At 32.8% G+C, this 23148-nt stretch overlaps 1 protein-coding gene across 3 annotated transcripts in view; it reads right to left on the reverse strand.

Moving 5' to 3' along the window:
* Nucleotides 1–5499: 5499 nt before the first annotated feature.
* Nucleotides 5500–23148, reverse strand: part of LOC142318175 (uncharacterized) — a 128989-nt gene continuing 111340 nt past the window's right edge. For all 3 annotated transcript variants that reach the window (XM_075354722.1, XM_075354725.1, XM_075354724.1), the window contains exon 2: nucleotides 5500–7564. In XM_075354722.1, coding sequence (XP_075210837.1) covers nucleotides 7226–7543 — 318 coding nt within the window. In that variant the 5' untranslated portion in view covers nucleotides 7544–7564 and the 3' untranslated portion in view covers nucleotides 5500–7225. The remainder of the gene's footprint in view (nucleotides 7565–23148) is intronic.

The following is a 23148-nucleotide window of genomic DNA, read 5'->3' on the forward strand; positions in this document are numbered from 1 at the left end:
GAACTGGCAGGCGAAGAAACCGGTGGAGAAGCGGCGGCTGCGGCTCTCCCCCATGGAAAGCAACAGGAAGAAGTTACGGGCCGACAGTGAGGAATCGCTGACATCTGCAGGAGTAGCGATGGAGATGAAAGAGGCGGTTGAGGACGAGGTTGCAGAAGCGGACCTAGTGGGGTTTAGCATTAGGAAGCAGTTTATCTTTGAACTGGTAGGGTTACTGTCATATTGATTATATTGTTATATTGGTGACTTGGCGCAGCTTGTCTCTTCAAGCGTGACGTCTTAGGATTGTTCCAGGGTAATGATTGATTTAGTGTAACGTATCAACAGGCTTCGCGTTGCCTGACAGGACTTTTCTAAACGGCAAAACAAGGCCATGAGATATTTGTGGTGGAGGACCGGGATGGTCGATGACTCTCTAGTGGCGGGATGGAGGTTCAGCAGGAGACGTAGCGATACAGACGTTGCCTGTGGGCTCTGATCGGACTACTCTATAGAAGATCGGGCGTGGTTATCTCCAACAAGATCTTGAAGACGGGGTATCTCTAGAGGACTTGGTGCAGTTGGTTCACCGGAGTTGGCCAAAAAATGTATTCCGCTGTAAAGAGCTGCTGACTGACATCGATGGGAAAGATGACGTTCCTCAGGCATGGGTATTGTACTGAGAAATAGATGTTGGTCACCCCCGCTACTCATGCGTCTTGATTTGGGTGTCTTGGGTCGAGCACCTAGCAAGTGAAGGTAGACTTCAAGCACAGAACAGGTGCTTGCCATAAAGTCGGGGACAGCCGATTTATCCGGTGAGTCTATTAGTGTTGAGCAAACCAGTTACGTTCTAGTCATCGATTCGTCTAAAGGAAAGGATGGGCTGATCCACAATCTTATGAAGACCATCCCTGAAGCGGTGGAACGTAAGTTTGATTCTGCAGGCCCCCGCTGGACAAGCCGGTCGGTATTTATTTAGTGGAATTGACAACCAGGAGGTGTGCTGGGAAGTTCCTGGTTCACCTCAGTGACGGTGCGTCGGCAGATTAATTGGTGCGCCAGCAAGCAGCAAGCAGGCCGGCGGGACTACCCACGACCATGATCGTGGTGAAGGCGAAGGGGAGGTCCTATGCTGACCTTCTCTGCCAGCTCAAGAGCAGTGTGTCGCCGGAAGAGACTGGGTTCCCCTCGGTACCAGGGAAAGGACCTCCATACCCGGGTGCGGACCGAAGGGGTCGCAGCCGAAAAACTCAAGTTGAGAAATTTCAGAGACTTTTGAGGGCGTCATTACGGCGTTGGTGGAAAGAGGAAGTCGACAAATCCTGGTAGTGGATGTCACGACTCAAGAGGAATTTCTAAAAGACTTTCGTCGGGTACCGGGGAAGGTGGTTACTCTCAACGTATTGTCCATGCGGCCAGCCTATGGAGCGATACAAGTGGTGACGACGGCTGTGTCACCCAACTTCGCCGACAAGTTGTTGGCAGATGGTCGGGTCCCTTTAACCCTGGAGAACAGCGAAAGCGTGTAGTTGCTCGGACCGTACTGGCCACTGTTTTAATTGCGGGGAGGCTGGCTACGTCAGGAAGGACTGTCGCCTGTAGGCCAGATGTCCTTTCTGTAGTGTGTATGGACACGTCCCTGGAGGCTGGTGTTGCAAAATTACCCATATGGCGTGAGGATTGGCTGCTTCTGTACCTGGACACCACGCGGTTCCAGTCTGGGACAGTCCGGGGGATGGGTGGGATACTCCGGCGTCTCACTTTCAATTGGGTGGGGACCCTTCAGGAGCCGCTGGCGGCAAATTAAGACCGTAGTCCCGGTGAGGATACCCCCATTCTTAATTGAGGCGTGGGGAGAAAAGACCGGTAAGGAAACCCCTTCGGATGTCTCTTTATTTGTGTCATGGCAAGAAAACATCGAGTCCCGGCTGTCAGGGTAGGGCCTTGGAAATAACCCTGGGTCATAGCCGGACCCAGGGTTATTGTCCGTGTGGTTTAAGGTAATGGCACCCTCCCGGAGCTTAGTTTATGCTTGACAGAATCTGCCCACCTATTAGACTTAATGAAATTTATCTATCATAAGCAAATTTTAAAATAGCTCGAGATATACCTGACTTTTTTGTCATTTAGATAAAAATAAATAACTGAATACTCATTTTTCTCAAATGTATTACATTCTAAATAAAAAATTTAATTATCTCTGAACATCAAGTTAATAATTTATAAAACTATCCTCAACCAATCTGGATCTATGGTACTCTGTTAAATCCACCATCAAAATGGAACATAAATATAAGGTTTTCAATCCAAATCACAGGTTCACCTTGATACATTACAAATAACATTAAAGAGGCAGACCGCAACAAACCTTAAGTCTTAGAAGAGATCTCAAATTTTGCTTCAATATATCATTCAGACTTCTACCCATCTACCCTTTTCTGGCACTTAACCTCTCAGACAACAGGTACTTGACCTTATTTTACGACCTTCTGACCTTATTTGAAATTCACGACTTCTAAGAAAACATTGAGTATGAAATTTAATTGCTGTTGGGCTTTTCTCATCGAAGATAGTTATGAACATTCATCACATCTATTCAATGTTCTTAGGGAACAGGTTGTTAACAAAACAATAATAGATGTAGTTGTTTCTTCTAAAAGGAAAAAACTTCCAGAACTAATATTGTTTTTATCGATAAATTTTATTGTTTTCCTCGATAAACTTTAAATAGTCGATACGATTTGGTATTTGATAATAGAAACGTTGACGTCATCCAACGTGGTTTTAAAAACAAGGTGCCCAGGATGGTATTAGAGGTTTCATGGTTTGCTAGGAACAATGAGGTTCCCTATGCACTCATCTCTTTTTTTGAGGTGCTACGTGTCTGCACATCAAAGAGAATACATATCTAAGCTGGACAAGCATGTGAATCATCTGGCGCTGTATCTAGTTTACAATGGTGAGCAAGTAAGAATTGAGAAGGCTAGGTGTTCTAGACCTGCTGATCTATGAGGGCATGTATTATTATTGCAGTGTATGACCGTATAATAAGAATCTGTAATGGAATTTGACGTATGCTGAAGGTGGTGGTTGACTGGTGTCAATATTGTTTCGTCACTACTGTTTTTATCTGACTTTATCTGCTTTAATATTTATGACTAATGTTTTTGATTTATTTATTTATCTATTTTTATCTCACTTTATTTGTTGTTATCTTTGTTTTTGTTCTAATTGTTTCGTTTGTGTCATGAGAGGTAATTCAAATTATTAATATTGAATTTGAAGTGGGCTATCTTTAGATGGTATCCTGAGACGTTACTCTTAACCAAAAAATTTACTTACTGCCGCAATCCTTTTGCCGACCGATTGTAAAAAAATAAATTGCTCAAAAAAATTTGCAGAAATGAAAATATATAAATTCAGATGCTTTTAACAAGCGCGCGCTCACACACACACACACACACACACACACACACACACACACACTTTTTTATATACTAATAAATGTTAAATAATGTTTAATATCATAAAAACATGTTAATAACTTTTTAAAGCTAAAAAACTTTACAACAGAAAGTATTATTTGTTTTATTAGATATTGATTTTATGATTCATTTGAATGTAAAATCACACAATAGTTCTGATGAAGACAAGTTATGCGTCTCGATTCAAGCTGACAATTATGTTGTTTTAAAAAAAACATTAATGCAACTTAATTTTACTAATAACTTAAAATAAGTTTAAACAAAGGGCTTCAAGATTAATTTTTATAATTTCTCGTTTTTTGTTGGTAAATTGCAATTTTAGGTAGCTCTTCTAACGTTTCGCTTACTTCGGCAAATAAACCAATTAACCTCTTAAATGTAATCTCATTGAATGCTGTATTAATAAAATACAATTGTTGTCGCGCCTCCTTTTTTATAATAAGTATACAATTAGAGAATAACTTTTCTTTTACTATTTTCAGAAAATCTAATCCCGTTTAACACACACGCTTTTAAATGTTAACTTATTAGGCTTTATATTTCTGTATTAATATTTTGAAATATTACTAATGTCAACCTAAACAAAGATACATAAAAAATTAAGAAAATGCAAATAATTTAAAATTATAAAAGATTATCTGTGTACTTCAATAAAATTTAAATATAATAAAAATAACCTTTTTAAAATTTTCATGTGCTTATAAGATAAATAAAAACTAGGGTGCCTTAACAACCAAGTATGTCTTCAATACGATGATTTTCTTTACAACTTTTTTAATGCCCAATTCTTTGGATTTTGATTGTTTTGCAATAAAGTCAAATATTGAGAAAATGACTGTTTTATACGTCACAAAAACTGAATCTAGTGTTATTTAAATTTTTCTGTATATGCAAATGGAAATTTTGGTGCTTATTTACAGTGCTGAATAACATGAGGCAAAACAAGAATAGGACAACCGGCAATGCGTGGAGAAACGACTGACCGTAAAATAATTTCCGCAGGCTTCAAAATTCCGAGGATAACTTTATACATGACAGAGAAATTATTTCTTTCTCACGTGTTACATTGAAAGGAAAATATTTTATCGAGCGATAATAGCAACTAAGGAAGTCATAAACCGCTCGGTTTGTCACATGATACGAAATAAAAACGTGTTTCTTTTCTTTGTTATGATCAGGGCATTATGAACCATAAAACGAAAAATTAAGCATTTTACATGTAAATTTAATAAACTAATGTGTTCAGTCAAAAAACTGATGAAAGAACATGGTAGTATGTACAGTTTTTGAGTTGTAATCATTTTGAAAATCAAGGCTTATTAAAATCTTTGTTTTTATCAATCAGATGACTGGTAACTGCTGATTATTTTTTTAGGCAAATGTTAAACTGAATTGGAATACATACTGTTTATTACTGGGTTGGCATGGTTACATGGTGTGATAAAGTAATTTGGTATATATTCGTATTCTTCGTTATGTAATATGGACTATAATTTATTGATTATAAAGGGTATGTAACATGTTGATAATGAATTATGTTACTTATGTTCACAAATATGATGGCATAAACATAGTGATATCAGTATAAAAAATGTTTGCATGTTTATTTTTTTGTAATCATTAGTCATGTGTTATAAAAATATTTTACTCTAAACGTTAAAAAGAACGGGTGAAACTGTTAAATATTTTAATCAAGAATTTATTTATGTGTGTTTTTAAATGGCTTTGGTTATTTACAAGTATAATTTTGTAATTAATACTTTATATGAATTTAAAATATTATCTTAACATATATTTTGAATTTTTTATGTTTACATCTGTAGTTGTGTTACATAAATTAGAACTGTGTTGATGTACTTTATTTATAATTCTTTTCGAATCACTACCCACTCCCACACCCCCGATCCTCTCAAAAAATAGTGCAGTTAATAATTTTTTTTTAAATGTTATATTTAAAAATATATTTATTATAAAATTAATAAACATGTGAACAAAAAATAATTTTAAACTTTTTACAAAATGTCCAGTAAAAAAAAAGAAAAAATAAGATCATTGTTATTCTGAATAATATAGGCAAAAAAAGGATAGCCAAAAATTTCAATGATTCTTATCATTTTCCCTTACTTTATATAAACATAGATACATAGACATTATTATTCAGACATTATTATACGATACATACATCGCTTCTAAAATCAAATATGAATTATATATCAAATAAAAAATTAGTCACTCCAGAATGCGGAGGTAGATTTCAAGGGGGGCAAAATAGTGGTAGGCGAACTCTTGATTGTACAAGCTCTTATCAAACATTGCTTTCAATGTTTTACGGACACTACGTTTTCTAATTAGACTGCAAGCTATTGCTAAATTTATAAAGACTTCCTTATGATTCCTGTGCCTACTAAGGGAATTATGATATTTGTTGTCCATGAAACCTTATTTTTCTACCCCTTGGCCCTTATCCAAAGAATGGTAGTAATAGTAAAAAAAATAGTAAGAAAGTTATAGCGATATTTTGTTTTTACGGGTATTTTTTTTTTATATTATTATTTTGGTCATCCCTTGCAAAAGTTTTTTCAGACAAAGTTTTTACGTAATGTTTACAGGAATAATTAACACAAACAAATTCGATACGGTGCCTATTAAGGGAGGTATGATTTTTTATCTTCGAAACCCCATTTTTTCCACCCCGGGTTTGTGGTTGGCGATATCAAAAAACTTTACCAAGGTAAGTTTTAGGCCCTTATCCAAAGAATAGTAGGAACTTTAAACGAATTTGATATTTTACTTAATAGAAAAGTTTATAAACTTTTGGAGTCACTGTGGTGTCTGGGGGAAGTGAAACGCGAAGGTATGTGAAATCATTGTACTCTATACAATAGGTAATTAGGGAGCTTTCTTATGAAATCTACCTAATTACGAAATTAATAAATAGAACGGTCTTTCAGTTATATCATATAAGATTTTTATGAATTATGGATTTTTTTAAAGCTTCTCCTGAACGACGTCTTAAGCCTAGAAATATCTTGCTCATCAACTAAAAGGGTGGGGGATATTTTTTCATGACATTTATTACGGTATTTAGAATTCTCAAATTGTTTATTCGATTAAAATATTTAACCAGAAAAACATGCGAATGATTTGTTTTATTTATCAAATCAAATCTTGTTATGTTTATAAGATACATTAATTACAAACTAAAATATAATTTTCATAATTTAATTACTACTACGTTACATTCAAATTATTTCTCACCTAATCAGTATAACCTAGTTGTAGAAAGAAATTGAAAATCATAACCATTTAAAAAACTTACTCGTACCTTTCACAGTTTGTAATAACCAAGAAAATAACCTTCCAAAAGAAAATTGTTTTAACTTAATTATTTCATCACGAATTCATAAACATCTGAAACATTTATTACGAAAGCAAAATCATGATGAACCTTTGTATCAAATTTGCTAGTTTATGTATAGTCAAGTAAGTAAAAAATTTCCCTGGAATGCGTAAACCTGAGATGTTTTGAAAATGATGGGTACTACGTAGTATGGCTGAAGCTGCTCTCTTTTGGCGCTGTACATCCACAATTAATAAGCAATTATTTTACTAGACAGTACATTTTTAATAAAATTTATATCTTAAGTATAATTAGTTTTTATAGTATAAACGTTACTAATAATAATTTAGCGAAAATACATATTATTTTCTTGAGTTTATCTATTGCATCTTAAAAGGACAAAAATAAATTGATATTACTACGTATCATCGATTGAAGTAGCTGGTTTACAAGCTACAGAATAAATGAGATCAGTCCCTTTGAAGCAAGCTATGCGTAGATCACGTACTTCCGATTCAGACATTGTACCGCTGTGTTGCGACATGGTTTGTGTAAGTTCTGCATGCGCGGTACCTTTATCCAATAAAGTGGTATATCCGGCGACCAATGGATGACCTGGATGCAATCCTTCTTCCAGTAGTAATTTTCTAAGCATTATACGTACACGAGCTTTAAAACCGGCTAATGGAACCTCCTGCTGTACCACTGCAGTTGCTGTTGATGCTGAAGGACACATCCTTTATGCTCCTTTATATACCTGTAAAGCAATAAATTAGAAAAAATATATTATATTGGGTAAATTTAAAATAATATATTCTGATACAGATTATTATTATTATTATTATTATTATTATTATTATTATTATTATTATTATTATTATTATTATTATTATTATTAAAAAAGTCTTAATTTATATATGATCTCCCCTTCCCAAAAAAAGAAAAGAATTAATAGATAAATTAAATAAGGTATAAAAGGTCGTTAATAAGATAAGAAATCGATTTACTCAATACAATAACAAATATGTATATTAAGTTCTATAAGAAGGTAGTATCCATAAGTATAATTAAACTATTAGAAGCTGACAAACGTTTTGCAATACTTTCTGGCTTTTTATATTAGGCGAAAAAGAAAACTAACTTTCCTCATTTTGATAACGTTGAAAATTATTATTACTTTGAAGACAATTATCACAAATGAAAAATAAAAAATTTAATTACTTTTAAAATTTCCCAACTGTGTGATGGAATAATAATATCTCAATGTTTCATACGGAAAATATAAAATCCTGGTCAGGGTTGGCAAATTTAATTCGTTTCAAAATTTACCGTATTCTTCCCACCCAAAAACTTTAATTTAATGTGGGAATTGTAGACTTAAAAACTCTTCGCAAAACAATGCCGGCTAAAAGCATAAAAATCTAAATTTTTAAAATTTTCTAAATTTAAAAAAAATTTTAATTACCTTTTGGAATGTCTACATAAAAATGAATTATTAAAGAAAGTAGCTAATTTTAAGTAAAACCGATCTTGCAGAACAGTAACAATTTAGAAAATCTTATAAACTATTATTAGAGGTGAAGTTTATTAACCTTAGTACCAATTATTTTTTTGAAGTTCCTGCCGGTTTTTCCTAGTAAGAATCACATTCTGGAGCATCTAAATTTTTACTATAATAAATAAAGCTTTAATTTGAAAAAACACTTGTAATAAAATATTAAAGATTAAAATTATTTTTTAATAATACAAAAGTGTAAAAAAAAATATATATATATATAACCCCTATATTTAAAAATTTTATAACTATTGCTGATCTCCGTGGTGGAGAGGGGTAACTCCTCGGCTTTTCATCCGGAGACTCCCAGTTCGAACCCAGATCAGGCATGGCACACAAATTTCACACTACAAATTTCCATTTTCATATTTCCTGGCATAAGCTTCGCAAACTTCTGTGGTGATTAATTCGTCATCAGTCAGTTATTCTAATTCTCCGATAAGGGCTGAAATGTGATCTCTACTTATAACGTAGAAAAAACAAAAGATTTTATTCGAAGGTTTTTATTTTGAAAAAAATGAGATTTTTTTTCAGATTACAAACAGTTTTTTTAAACATATAATGATAGTTTTACAAAAAAATTTCTTCATAAAAATTACCCCCACCTGATAACAAAAATCAATGGTACTTTTTACTTTCTTGTTACAATCGACTGAACCAAAAGTGTCCAAAAAAGCCCAAAATCCAAAAACAATTTAGAGCTTGGGCTTTTTCTTAATTGCAGTAATAAACCCTCATTGAGAGCTTTTCAACGATATATAATCATAAGTGGTACTTATTTTCATTAGTTCCAGAGTTATAGCCAAATAAAATTGTAATTAATGTAATATTTGGAGATCTTATTTGAAGGCTCATCGGTTTGAATCAGACTTCATCTCATTTTTTTTTTAAATTTAAAATTTATTATTTTATTAATAATTATTAATCTCCCATTGTGAATGATGAATCAATTCAATAATAACAAAAAAAGAGAAAAAATACCAGTTTAAAAAACAATTTAAAATACCACATTAAAAAAAATGTGTACATGAAATTTAATAGGCGTACAAGGAAGTCATGTGGCTCCACATAAGATTTTTTCCACTACATAAGAATAAATAAACAATAATACCAGGAAAGTATTACAACTTTGTCATCTTTTTATATTAAATATATATATATATAAAATTTAAAAAAAAAATACTATGTACTACTTTTAAATAATATTATATACTTCTAATATGATGCGTGTTAGTATAAGAGTAGGGAAAGGAAAGTACAGCCAATAAACTTTATTGGCTGTACTTTAAACAAAGTATTTATAAATACTTTGACAAGTGTAAAAATTCGCTTGAAAGATTATTGCTAAATTATTCACCCCATTAGACATATCCCGTCACATCAGTATACGGAAGGTACAGTATGTTGAATTTAAAACATAAAAAAAATAAAACATTGTTTTAGGATAGTAGTGAACCTCTGGACTATAGTTAAAAATGTCCCAAAAATGATTTGATCAATTTTCACTCACCACTAGATACAACAATTTTTTTTTGGGGGGATTTCGGAGCAAAAATCTCTTCGGCGTTATCTTCACCCGGACACGATGTATGTGTTTTAAAAACTAAATATTAAAAATTCAGAATTAAAAATTATTTAAAAACACTCAAAATCTTAAAAGACAATTAAAATATACATCTTAAAATGAAAACACCTGTAGCGTATGTCAAGATCAAAATAAAAACATTAACATCTATCACTATATATCTGAATACAAACGGACGACCCTAAGAAATCGTAAAACAGAAAATATCACAACACTTCACAATCCCCCAGAATGGTTTGCATGTTAGCCCTTAGTTTAAACTTGCTACGAAATGCCGCATAACAGATAAAATCCACAAGGATGTGGTGCACTATCAGTCGGCAGTCGCAGCTAGCACAAATTGGTGCATCTGTTTGAGTCATCAGGTATCGATGAGTGAGCCTCACGTGTCCTATTCGAAAAACAGCAGATAACCTCCTCTCGACGGTTATTTCTACATGTAATTTTAATTAGGTGAGGTTTATTGTTTGTGGTAGCATCCTATTCATTATTCCACACATCATGAACTACCGTTTTCAGGAAACAGACAAGATCGTTAAAAAACGCACCTGGTAAAATAAGGGTCAAGACAAGCCTCTTTTGCTGTACTGTCTGTGCGCTCATTGCCTGAAATTTCTATATGGCTGGTGATCCAGCAGAAGCTCACTATTATAGTACGACTAGTCATTTGCAAAATAACACACTAAATCTCACAAACAAGGTATCTGGATCTATTCGTCACTAATTGCCTGTAAGGCACTCATCGAATCTGAGAAAAACAAGAACATCTCGAAATTTTTGAGCTAACCATATGTAAGGCCTTAATTAATGGCATTCAGTTCTGCGATGAAAATACTAGTGATACTGGGAAGGCCAACCATAAAACCACAACCAACCGAATTAACAGTTTCTAGAGCCATTATTGTATACTGCGACATCAGGATTCATGCTATTTCTAATATTATGAAATTCGTTTTGTACGAAAACTGGATTTGTGTTCTTTTATTATATTGACAAAGATCAAAGCAGTAATTAACGAGAGAAAGCTGCCAAGAGGGTAACAATATGGAGCAACATTAAGTAGTGGAGATAACTGTATATTTAGAGCTAAGAAAACGCGGTGAGCTCTGATGCTTAGTGGAGAAGTAGATCTCTGCTGTTCTTGGTACCGAAACAGATTTTGGTTAGAGAACACCGCATCAAACGTTGGATGATTTCCTTTAACACGAGCTACGTAAGCGCAAATCATTTGATTCAGTTTATTAGAAATGGATTCCTCACCACTTTCTACCAGCATACTTACCACAGGGCTTGAGTGAAAAGCACTGTAACAAGACGGATGAATAAATGATGGACTGAATCTAGTATTCTAAGAGCAGTAGATCGAGAGGACGACTAGGCCACACAGCCGTAATCCAAGCGGGAAGGAAGTAGAACTCGGTAAAACCACAACATGCATATTCGATCAGCTCCCCACCGTGTATTAGATAAAACTCACCATGTCAAATATTTTTTAACATTTTAACTTCAGCTCCTTTAAATATGTTACCCACGTTATCTTTGGTCAAACCACAGTCCCAAAAATTTTGCCCGTGTGCATGCTTCAACTGGTTCACCATGTAAAAACACTTCAGGGCCAATATCTTCGCTCAAGCGTGAAAAGCTGATTAATTTCGTTTTCTTCGGAGAAAATGTGAATCCAGTCATTTTACCACGAAATCATCAACAAATAAAGACACGTAAAGGGGTTTACCAGTATATTGAAATCATAATCATAAATTTAAAGCCTAAAAAAGTAATAAAGAAATTAATGAATATGTTAATTTTATCATATTTGACACGAGTTTTTTTTTTCTAAATTGTCGTCTTACACGTTGGTAACTGCTTTAATTTCAATAATGCTTTTGCTTGTTTGAATTTTCTATAGGAATTTCTTCTATGGTCTGTTAGTAAGATACTGCCAGCTAATTTAATGGAAGGAAATTATTAAATGAATCTTTAACCAAATAATGGATATTGATGACGTATTTCAATCAATATTTAATATTTAAAGTGTTTTTGAGTAAAAAAACTAGAAAAATAAAAAATTAGTAGTAGATACTCGCATTCCTAAAAGGGTTAGTTTACCATCGTTTGTAGCGTCTTTACATGATTTCTCAGTGTTAAATTTCTTATTTCTATTAAGATTTCTAAGGTTTGGTTCTCATTTTTCATGTGGAGGGATTTTTTCTTAAGATGATTTTTTTTTTGTGTTACCTATGATTTTTTTTTGTATATTTTTAATAAAAATGACACTAAACATTTTAAAATAAACTAAATCTTTTTGTAAAATATTAAGAAATCAAAAATATTTCATTTTTTTACATTTTAAAATTTTGAACTGAGGGCAAATAAAAATTAATGTACGTAGTAGTGTATCGTTTTTAATGTGATACAATCAATTTTCATTAAAAAAAAATGTTTTTTCATAATTTCCAACAGCGTTTGAAGTAAAAAAAACCGCTAACAAGTTGAAGGTGATACAGCGGAATACAAATCAAAACCTGTTTCTCTAATACAGTTGTGGATAAAACCAGATTCTATCATAATCATTCGGCAATGATTTAAAGGTACCAGTCTAGCTTACCGATGATGGATTTTTTTGATGATTTTATTGGTAAACTGGATAAGCTTAATGATGAAGGCGAGCCTCTTCTGAGGCAAAACCATTTGCTTTACTGTTATGAAATGCCTGTCGGCTACTTGTGTATAGATTTTTCATACTTCAAACATCAGAATTAATAATAAACTCTTTAAAATTAATTACAATAGTATGAGCTGGAAAATTTTCAAAAAAATATCTGATGTGGACACCACATAACTTCCTTGTACGCCTATTAAATGTACACATTTTTTTTAAAATGAAAAGTACATAAAATGTTACTTCATTAATAACTTCTGATATTTTTTCATATATATTTTTTTTATTGTTATTATTGAATTATTATTTATTTTAAAAAATTTTTTACTACCAGAGGTTAATAATTATTAATAAATCAATGTATTTAAAATTTAAAAAAAGTTAAAAAAAAGAAAAAGGAGATGAAGTGGGATTCGAACCTATAACCTTCCCTTATAAAATTCAAATATTTCATTAATTAAAATTTTATTCTGCTATAACTCTGGACCCAGTGAAAATAAGTACCACTTATGATACATTGTTGAAAAGCTCTCAATGAGGGCTTACTACTGCAGTTAAGAAAAATCAAATTTTTCAAAAAATTCAAATTTCTTTGGAATTTTGGCGATTTCAGTCAAAAGGAGAGGTGCACAACTAGATATTCCAACAGTCCTAAGTCTAAAATTTCAACATCCTGTGGCTAATCGTTTTTGAGTTTGCGAGATACATACGTACAGACGTCACGCTGAAACTTGTAAAATGGATTCAGAGATCATCAAAATGGATATATCCGTTGAAATCTGAAAACCGAAATTTTCCGAGATCACAATACTTCCTTTACTTCGTACAAGGAAGTAATATTAGTTTTAATTTTAAAACAGCTAATTGAAAATTAATGTTTTTGATTGAGAGGAAGACATAACATCTATTTGACTCTCCTCAGAAGATCTGTGAGGCTTGAGAGGTCAAATGGTCCGTGCATCATCTGCTCTTTGAGTGCCCAATCTTTGGAACCACCCGATAAAACTTAGAGCCGAGTTCAGATTTGAAATTTCTATTAAACCAGAAAGCAAGTATAAAACGTCTGTTGCGGCCTATCCTACAGTGGAATGAAGAATAAGATTTAGTGATTTTTTTTCTGATTTATGTAGTTTACTTTGTATTTGTTGTTGTTACTTGTCTATGTTTATTCTTTATTGTTTATTTTTATTGTTCATGATATTTGTTGTTTTATGTAACATTACATGATACTTAAGTCGCTAATGACTGTTATTGTTGATGCGACACTGTAAATAAAAGCATTTAAAAAAAAATAATATAAACTATTTGAAAGGTATTACTAACTATAGACTAACTATAGTTATAGGTATAACTATTAGAGATATTGACTAATATCATCAAGTAGTGGGGAAGGTAAAAAAGTTGTCATGTAATTATTTTGTAATTTAAGCAAGAATCCCCCTTCAATTTCCATATCATAAGTCAACCGTTTGAATTTCAATTTGTAAAATATACGGATTTTTTTTTTTTTTTTACAATGAAAAGTTAAAAATTTTATCTCAAACAATTACTTCCTAACATAGCACCACTTCTTAGCTAACGTGAATTGAAAAAGTAAGATCTTGATTTTCCTTTTTTTAATAAAAGGTTATACCAAATTTCATTAAAATAGCTCAAATCATTCAGTAGATATAAAACTCTATTAAAAGAAAAAAAAATTACAAAATGGTCAATCTGATAAAAAGAAGATTTCCGATCTATATTTATAAGAATTTTGTTTTTGTATTTATATTAGAAAGGTATTACATAAATATTGGAGAACGACTCTATATAATCTATATAGATTATTATTATAGTGTATGTACACATACAGTATATTTAAAAATACACTTTGGTCGTAAAAATATTATTAACCTTTAAAGAAGATAGATAAAACAGTATATAAAGTAAAAATAGTTTATACTATATATTTGTGGTAGATTTTTCACAGAATTACGGTTGAAATGATCTAAAGGCCGTAATGTAATCGGTGCCCTCAAAGGAGTACATAACATAAGCCTAGTATTAAGTGTAATGGACCGACTCGCCTGAGGCCGTTAAGCGGATAAGTCCCTAGAACCAGAATGTTTGTTCGTATGATTTTCACTGTTGACAGACCTAATATTTCCATTCTTAACATAATTATCTCATCTCTGCAAGATTACTTCTTTTATTTGTCACAATCTTACCCGATCTTAGATCACATTTTACTGTTTATCTTTTTTAACCGCTCGACCAATTACAATGCATTGTATAACAAATAGAAATCGCATTTTACAGTTTCATATACTGTTTGTATCGAACTGATAGAATTTAAAAGAGAAACAAACTAAAATGAAAAAGAAATAAACAGAAAAATAAATAACTTACAAAAAAATTCTTTTTTTTACAACCAGCCATATATTACGTATATATTCTTTGACAAACAAACAGTAGAAGACAAACCATTCGTAAAATTAGGTAAACCTCAAAAGAAAGTCTTGTAAACGCAGGCCTTGTATTACTCTACCCGTATATCTGGGTGTAGAGACTTACAAATTTATTGTACATACTGGTTGTGTATTGTAGCTGAAACAAACTATTGCAGAATGGCTCGTGGAATTGTTTATAACCCCACTTATTCCTTTACTTCAAATGATAAAGTGATACACTATACTTTTTCTTTAGCTTGGATCAATCACAAAGATATTTTTTTAAATCATATTTGTTAATGTTTTGTATTTTTATTAATAGTAATATTTATATTTACTACTTTTTATATCTACGTTGATGATTTTTTAACAACAAACAAATATTAACAGATTTTTAATGACTTCTAAGAAAACATTGCCGATTTCCGTGGTGAAGTGGTAGCTTCTCGCCCTTTTATCCGGAGATCCCAGGTTCGAATACAGGTCAAGGGCATCCCTAATTTAACATAATTCCTGACATTGCCTATTGATGAAATTTTGCACAGTTACTAAGGTCGGGTGACAATTTAATATTCCACCATTACTTTTGCAAATATCCCCCCCCCATACGGAAGTAAATTAAGGGTGCGGGTGTAAAAAATTTCAAAATCTTAAAAAACGGCTATACAGGGTTTTAGGGGTCGCAGATGACAAATCCGATAGCCGTTTGACATAAAAAACTTGGTACGGGAGTTTGTGTGGTTTCGAATTTAACATTTCGTTACACTGTATATATCCGAGGTCTGTGAGAAAAGTAATGAGATCGTAGACCGCTGTGTCTACCGGTCTCTGCTAGACCGGTTTGTTCATACCTTCCACATGCTCAGTACGAGTTTCAACTCCGTTCAGCCAACACATTATTTTTGACAGCGCCATCAGTGAAGTTGTGTTTATAATTGTGTTACGAAAATGGAGCATTGGAATTTAGGGCAACATTGTACGATCAAGTTTTGTGTTAAACTTGAGGAATCCGCGAGTTTGACCTTTGAAAAGTTGAAACAGGACTATGGGGAACATTGCTTATCAAGAGCACAAGTTTTCCGCTGGCACAAATCATTTTTTGAAGGCCGAGAACACGGTGAAGATCAACCTCGCTCAAGGTTCAACTTTTCATACCTTCAACTTCAAAATCTGACGAAAACGTTGAGCGTGTGAGGGTTCTTGTGAGATCAGACCGTCGTTAACAATAAGGATGATGAGTGAACAATTAAATTTAAACACTTTCACCATACATGAAATTATGACACACGATTTGGACATGCGAAAGATTTGTGCAAAATTGGTGCCGAAAAACCTCAGAACGGAACGAAGGACAATCGAAGAAACGTGTGCGTTGATCTTCTTGAGAGGATCGACAATGACCAAGAATTCTTCAATCGCGTGATCACAGGTGATGAATCCTGGATATTTGAGTACATCCTGAAACAAAACGGCAAAGCGAAGAGTGGCACACTCCGTCATCTCCTCGACCGAAAAAATGTCCAATGGGCAAATCAAAGATCAAAACCGTGCTGATTTGCTTTTTGACAGTAGGGGTATCGTGTGTAAAGAATTTTTTCTTCAGGACAAACTGTCAATCATGTGTTTTACAAAGGTGTCCTTGAAAGGCCCAGGAAAAGAGCGATTCTATTGAGACCAGATATTGCAGACAAGTGGACGCTTCATTATGACAATGCCCCGTGTCACACGGCCATTTCCATCAGGGAACTTTTGACCTCTTAACGCATTCCTACGGTTCCTCAACCCCCCTGTTCACCTGATTGAGTCCTTATAACTTTTTCCTTTTTCCGAAATTGAAACATGTATTTTGGAACGTCATTTTGGAACTCTGGAGAACAATCAAAAGACTGTGGCCGACCAGTTTAAAGCCCTACCAGTTGAAGCCTTTCAGCGCTACTACCAGGAGTGGAAACAACGACTCCGCCGGTGTATAGCTGCCCAAGGGGACTACTTTGAAGGGGATAATATTTTTGTTTGAAAAAAATAGAAACTTTGGTAAGTAAAAAGTTAGACTCGTTACTTTTCTCACAGACCTCGTGTATATATATATATATATATATATATATGTATGATTTTTGGCGGGCAGTATGTTGAGACACAGCCCCTTAATTAATAATTTAATTAAGAAACTAATAAAATATTCACTATTTCGGTACTTCGTTTAATAAATATTTGTTTGAAAATTTATTTGATATTTTATAAATATATTAGAAATGATGTTATCTTTTGAAACCCAAATTAACCTATTAATTAAACTCATGCGATGTATGAAAATAATTTGATTAAAGTATGACTAAAATTTATAAAGAAATTTTTTTAAATTTTGAAAACTTTTTCTAATATTATTCTTTCCCTAAAAATTATTATCTTCATACCAGCTGTTCAATTCTAATCTGTAATTGTGATACTTAAAAATCTGTTTTTATTTAAATTCATTATCATCATAAAATAAATATTATGTTATTTTTTACTTTAAGCATTTATTTTTAAATTGGGAGTTTTATCAATCATTATTTAATTGTTTTTTTTTTAATTTTAATAATTTACCATCTTCTATCTAATTTTAATATTTGGTAGACACTAATTATATTTATTTCTATGAATAAGGTTACGCTGGATTTTTTCAAACTGGTTTTCTTTTTACTCAAAAGTATTAAAAACAAAAAAAAATATATATATATATATAAAACCAACTTAAAGAGTTATTTTCTGAAACTATTATACTCGTAAAAATAAAATATAAATTAGTATAATTTTAAACAACATTGAAACTTTAAAAATATATACTACCTGTATCGCAAGTTTATTTTTATAATAAATCTTCACAACTCTCGACAAATTAACAACAACATTTAATGAAAATACAAAACAGTTATGCAATAAGTAGTATGAAATCTTTATAACCATACATAAAATTTTTAATTACCTTTACAAAGAAAATTATTAAAAAGTTAAGAAATAAATAATATTTCTTCTTCTTCTCCTTCTTCTTTCCTTTTTTTATCATATTATAATATTTTATTTAATATAGGAAACTACAAAGTAACTTATTTTGTGGAAACGAAAAAGAAAGTTATTTATATTTTATTACTATTTTTTAATGCAGTTCTCAGGTGTACGTAGTTTGTTTTTTTTCCGCGGGAGGAGGAAATATCTGCTATCAGACGCCCACCAGCCTGTATTACTGGGTGTATGAGGTTTCCCGCCAAAAACTCACTAATCGGGAACTCACTAAAAAACCTCCCCCTAAAAAACAACATGCCCCGGTACCCACCATGAAGTCATTACCCAGAACATGCTGCTCTCATCACGGGACACAGTAATGGGCCAGCAGAAGGGCCAGGAAAGCGCAGACCTTAAGGAGTCCCGCCCGCCTCATCACTGAATGAACAACAACCCGCAGGTGCAGACTGTCGCCGGCTACGCGTACGAGCGTTCCACCAACCTATGTCCCTAAACGCCTTACGACGAATAATTTTGCCCACAAGGCGGAAGACTTGTGGCGCGGACTTTCATGTCCGCTCATTCCCTAGCATTCTGGAAATTATGTTCTCAGGCGTCAAGAGACCGAACTGAGTATAGTTCCTCCGCAAGTTCTCCAATCTATGGCAGTGGAACACCACATACTCTGCATCATCCAGCTCCCCGCAGTATGGACAAAACCTGTCTTCTGCTCTTCTGCAGCGAAAGAAGTACTGCCGGAAGCAGTCATAGCCTGTCAAAAACTGCATGAGTTTGTAGTTGAGCTCACCAAACCTCCTCGTGATCCAAAAGCCCACTTCCGGAGTCAATCGTCGAGTCCAAGTACCCGTCGTATCGGTGCTCCACCGTGTCTGCCACTTTTCCAATAAAACTTCATATGCAGCCTGAGTGTCTGTTCCTGCGTATATTTCACATCTCATCTGCGCTAGCAACACAACAGGTGGCGTCCCAGCAACAAGGAAGGCTGCTTTAGCAGAGACGGTCCTGTACGCAGCGTAGATCCTTAACGCCATCCGCCTCTGCATACTCTCTAACAGGCGCCGATTTCTCGCTGCATTTAAGGCCTTGCACCATACTGGAACTCCATGCAATAAGATAGAGGACAAGACGTGAGAGTATATCCTACGCTTGCAGGATCTGGGGCCTCCGACATTGCCAAGTATTCTGCTCAGACTCCCATCACTTCTCTCAGCCCGCTGCGCTACCTGGCGGACATACGCAGAGAAAGAGCGCCACCAATCCAGCCAGAAGATGTATATGGTTAAAGACTGACAAACGTGCTGATCACTCTACACAAAACTTGTTATTATTTATATATCAATACAATAATAAACATATCAATAATAATGTTTATTATTGACGTGTTAACACAGATAGACATTAGGTCTATCTGTGTTAACAGGGAGAAGTCAGTCAATTAAAATATTTTTTTATTACATTTATTTATTTCTGTGCTGAAGAAGTAGTGTAATAAAATTATTGTATTTGGTTTAAATATCACTTTTGTGATTAATAAATTGTTTATAATCTGTATAAATAATGTTAATTAATGGAGCGAGATTAGCGAGTGTTAGGTTAGGTTAAGTAACCCTCCCTCTCTGCTACACTTACCACAAGTAAAAATCTTAAATGGCAATGTTAACATTTAATTACATTATTTGAAAACCCGAAAAAAAAATGAATTTTGGTGAAAACAAAATTAAAATCCACCCACCCTTCGCTCGGTAGGTGCGAAAAAAGCATTTGGAGTAGTATTTTTTTTTAAATTTCAGTCCAACAAAAATAAGTATAAAATTACGTGATACAATTTCTTTTTGTAAATACTCATGTTTACAATGTTGGAAATACGCAGCATCCTGAAAAATATGTGACCGGTGATAACATAATTGCTCCACTATTTATCGATGGGATTTGACAGTGAAAAGTATTTGCAGTTTCTGGATGAAATTATTCACCCACTAATAGTCCATGCCTTAAAAAATCAGTTAGAATTTCCGTATACTGTGAAGTATTATACGAAGATAATGGTATACGAGTTAAACGTTTTAGAAGGTCATACAATATTCCTGAAATATGTTTATTCCAGGCCATTTATCTCGCAGACGATGGGAAAGAGCATAAAAATGATTTTACACTATAGTATAACACTATCTCGATGGTTAGCCGTATGACCTTCAAAAAAGGTCCAAGCTTATATGTATGACCACATATTTTAATGCAAAATTTTCTACTTCCTTCATTGGTGGAGTCAAAAAATGGTTATTCCATTTGAAAAATAGTGTTAACCTTTAAATAAGGTCAAGGTCAAATCAAAGGTCACTATGAAGTGTCTCTCTTCGACTGAGTAACTTTTGTTAAGGTAATTTTTTTCATTATGCGTAGTTTATGAGAAAATCGCCCGGAGCGATTAAAATAAAACACCTTGAAAAAATATCCTTTATTACATTGTGACCACGTATCTCAATGTAAAAGTTTCTGTTATTTTCATCGGTGGTCATTCAAAATAGGTCATTCCATTTGAAAAAAAATCGTGTTAACCTTGAAATAACGGCCAAGTTCAAGGTCACCATGAGATGTCCCCCTCCAATCTGAGTACCTTCATAATGCATTTTTTTGTATTGTGTGTATTTTACGAGAAAATCGCCTGGGACGAATAAATTGAAACTCTCTCACTCTTTATCTCTCTCTCTCTCTCTTTGCGTGTGTGTGCGCGCGCGTATGTGCATGTGTCTGTGCGTGTGTGTGTGTTGGGTGTGTGCGTACGCGCGCGTACTTTAGCTCATACATAGTTTTTGTATCGCTACCATTAGTAAGAGTTTCCTTCTGTAAGTGTAGCGTTGTTCACTACACAGATAGCTCCATAGTAACTGAAATAAATACTTCAAAATTCTTATCATCAAATGCAAAAAGTATATTTACGAGACGGATTTAAATCAAATTTTCTACCACATTAACCTACACGGAGACCCTTAAATATTTAAAATTAATTTCTCCCTATTTATATGATCGCACATGTTAAATTTGAATCTGGTTTTTGAACATTTATTAATAAGGTGGTTTACAAATAGTGTAATTAATAATTTATTTTACCATGAAAACTATTGCTTTCAAATTTAAATGAAGAAACGTTTGCTGAGATCCAATCTCCTTACGTTCCACGTACCACTTATTGCTTATACTAATTTTATTAACTAATCTGAAGCAAAAATATAAAGAAAAAATGTTTTTATATTTTATTAGTTATCATTCTAAGGGAAACTAACGTTGCTTGAATGGAGAACAAATAATTTTTTTTAAGGAATCAACCAAATCAATTTTACTTATGTATTATTACATTATTTTAATAACTAGATAGATGTGTGCTGCATCACCTGGGTACTGTTATGTATTATAAAAAAAATTAAGTACTTAAAAAAATTTATTCAAGTTTTAAAAAATATTACGTTTTTTTTCCAAAAATAAAAATAACACTGTTAAGTTTCCCTCCTCCGATAAAAAACCTTTCCAAATGTTTTATACGTGATATATTTTAACTAAATAGATAGTATCGGTAGTTATGAAAAGAGAAGAATAAAATAAACGACACCAAACCAACGTAACTAAAAGAAACGTCTTTAAATTCAAATTATACACTTTTATAGTTGAACTGAATTTATTTAAAAATCTGATGTAGACACCACATAACTTACTTGAACGCCCATTAAATTACATATACACATTTTTTGCTGCACTTCATTTAAACTTATTTCATTTGAAAGTGAGATACGATGCTTCAATTGTTTAATAAAGAGGACAGTTATACAATTGCATTGTGGTGGACACCAAATTGCGACACATTTTTTGTGGTGTCAGTATCAGAATTTCATGTTAGTTTATATATTAATTTTGTTTCACGTCCTTTAAGTAGTTTGTGGTGTAATTGAGAACGTGTCACATCCGTAACCATCGGTTTGAATTCGACTGCATATACATATATTTTTATTATTTTTAATTTTTAATTTATATATATTGATTTATTAATAATTATTAACCCCTGTAAAAATTTTTGAAATAAATTGAAAAGTACATAAAACTCTATTTCACTAATAACTTCTGATTTTTTTCATATATATTTTTTTATTGTTATTATTCAGTTATTATTTATTGTACAATCTTTTTACAATCAGAGGTTAATAATTATTAATAAATCAATATATATAAATTAAAAAAAAAGTTTAAAAAAAGAGGAAATGAAGTCGAATTCAAACCGATGTTTGCCTTCCCTTTGTAAGACTCAAATATTTTATTGATTAAAATGTCATTTCTATAATTCTGGAACCAATGAAAATTAGTACTACCTGTGAATCATCGTTTAAAAGCTCTCATTGAGGACTTATTACTGCAGTTAAGAAAAAAAACAAAATCCAAACGTTTTTTTGGATTTTGGGCTTATTTGGATACTTTTGGTCTAGTCGATTGCAATCAAAAGAAGAGGAGCACAACTAGATGTAACAGCAGTCCTAAATCCAAAATTTCACATTTCACGGCTAATCGTATTTGAGTTATGCAAGATACATACGTATGTACAAATGTCACGCCGAAACTAGTCAAAATGGATTCAGGGATGGTCGAAATGGATATTTCCGTTGAAATCTGAAAAGAGAAATTTTTCGCGATCACAATAATTCCTTTACTTCGTTCAAGGAAGTAAAAATGTTAGAAAATTCTTGTACCAAATTTTTATGCAAAATTAAACGTTGATAGAGTTGAAAAATAATTTAACAAAATACTAGTTAGTAACCGAAAAATAGTATTTCTCATTATTTTTGATACGAAAAATACTTTGTAATAGCGTCAAACCAATGGAAAAACTATGCATTTTATAATTTTACAAACATGTTTTCCTAAGCTGATATATTAATTAATTTAAGTGCGATTTTAGAAGAGTGTTAGGTACCAAACAAACAATATTTCTAGTAGAATAGCATGAATTTTAATCTTTATTATCCATATTGCTTCTAAAAACCAATTAATTTAATTATTTATGCCATCTGTATCTGCCTTGAGGCGGTCCCTTGCTAGATTCTTTTTTTACTTTAATTTTAAGATTCTG

The sequence above is a fragment of the Lycorma delicatula genome, chromosome 1 (genome assembly GCF_047948215.1).
Source record: "Lycorma delicatula isolate Av1 chromosome 1, ASM4794821v1, whole genome shotgun sequence".
Classification (NCBI taxonomy): domain Eukaryota; kingdom Metazoa; phylum Arthropoda; class Insecta; order Hemiptera; family Fulgoridae; genus Lycorma; species Lycorma delicatula.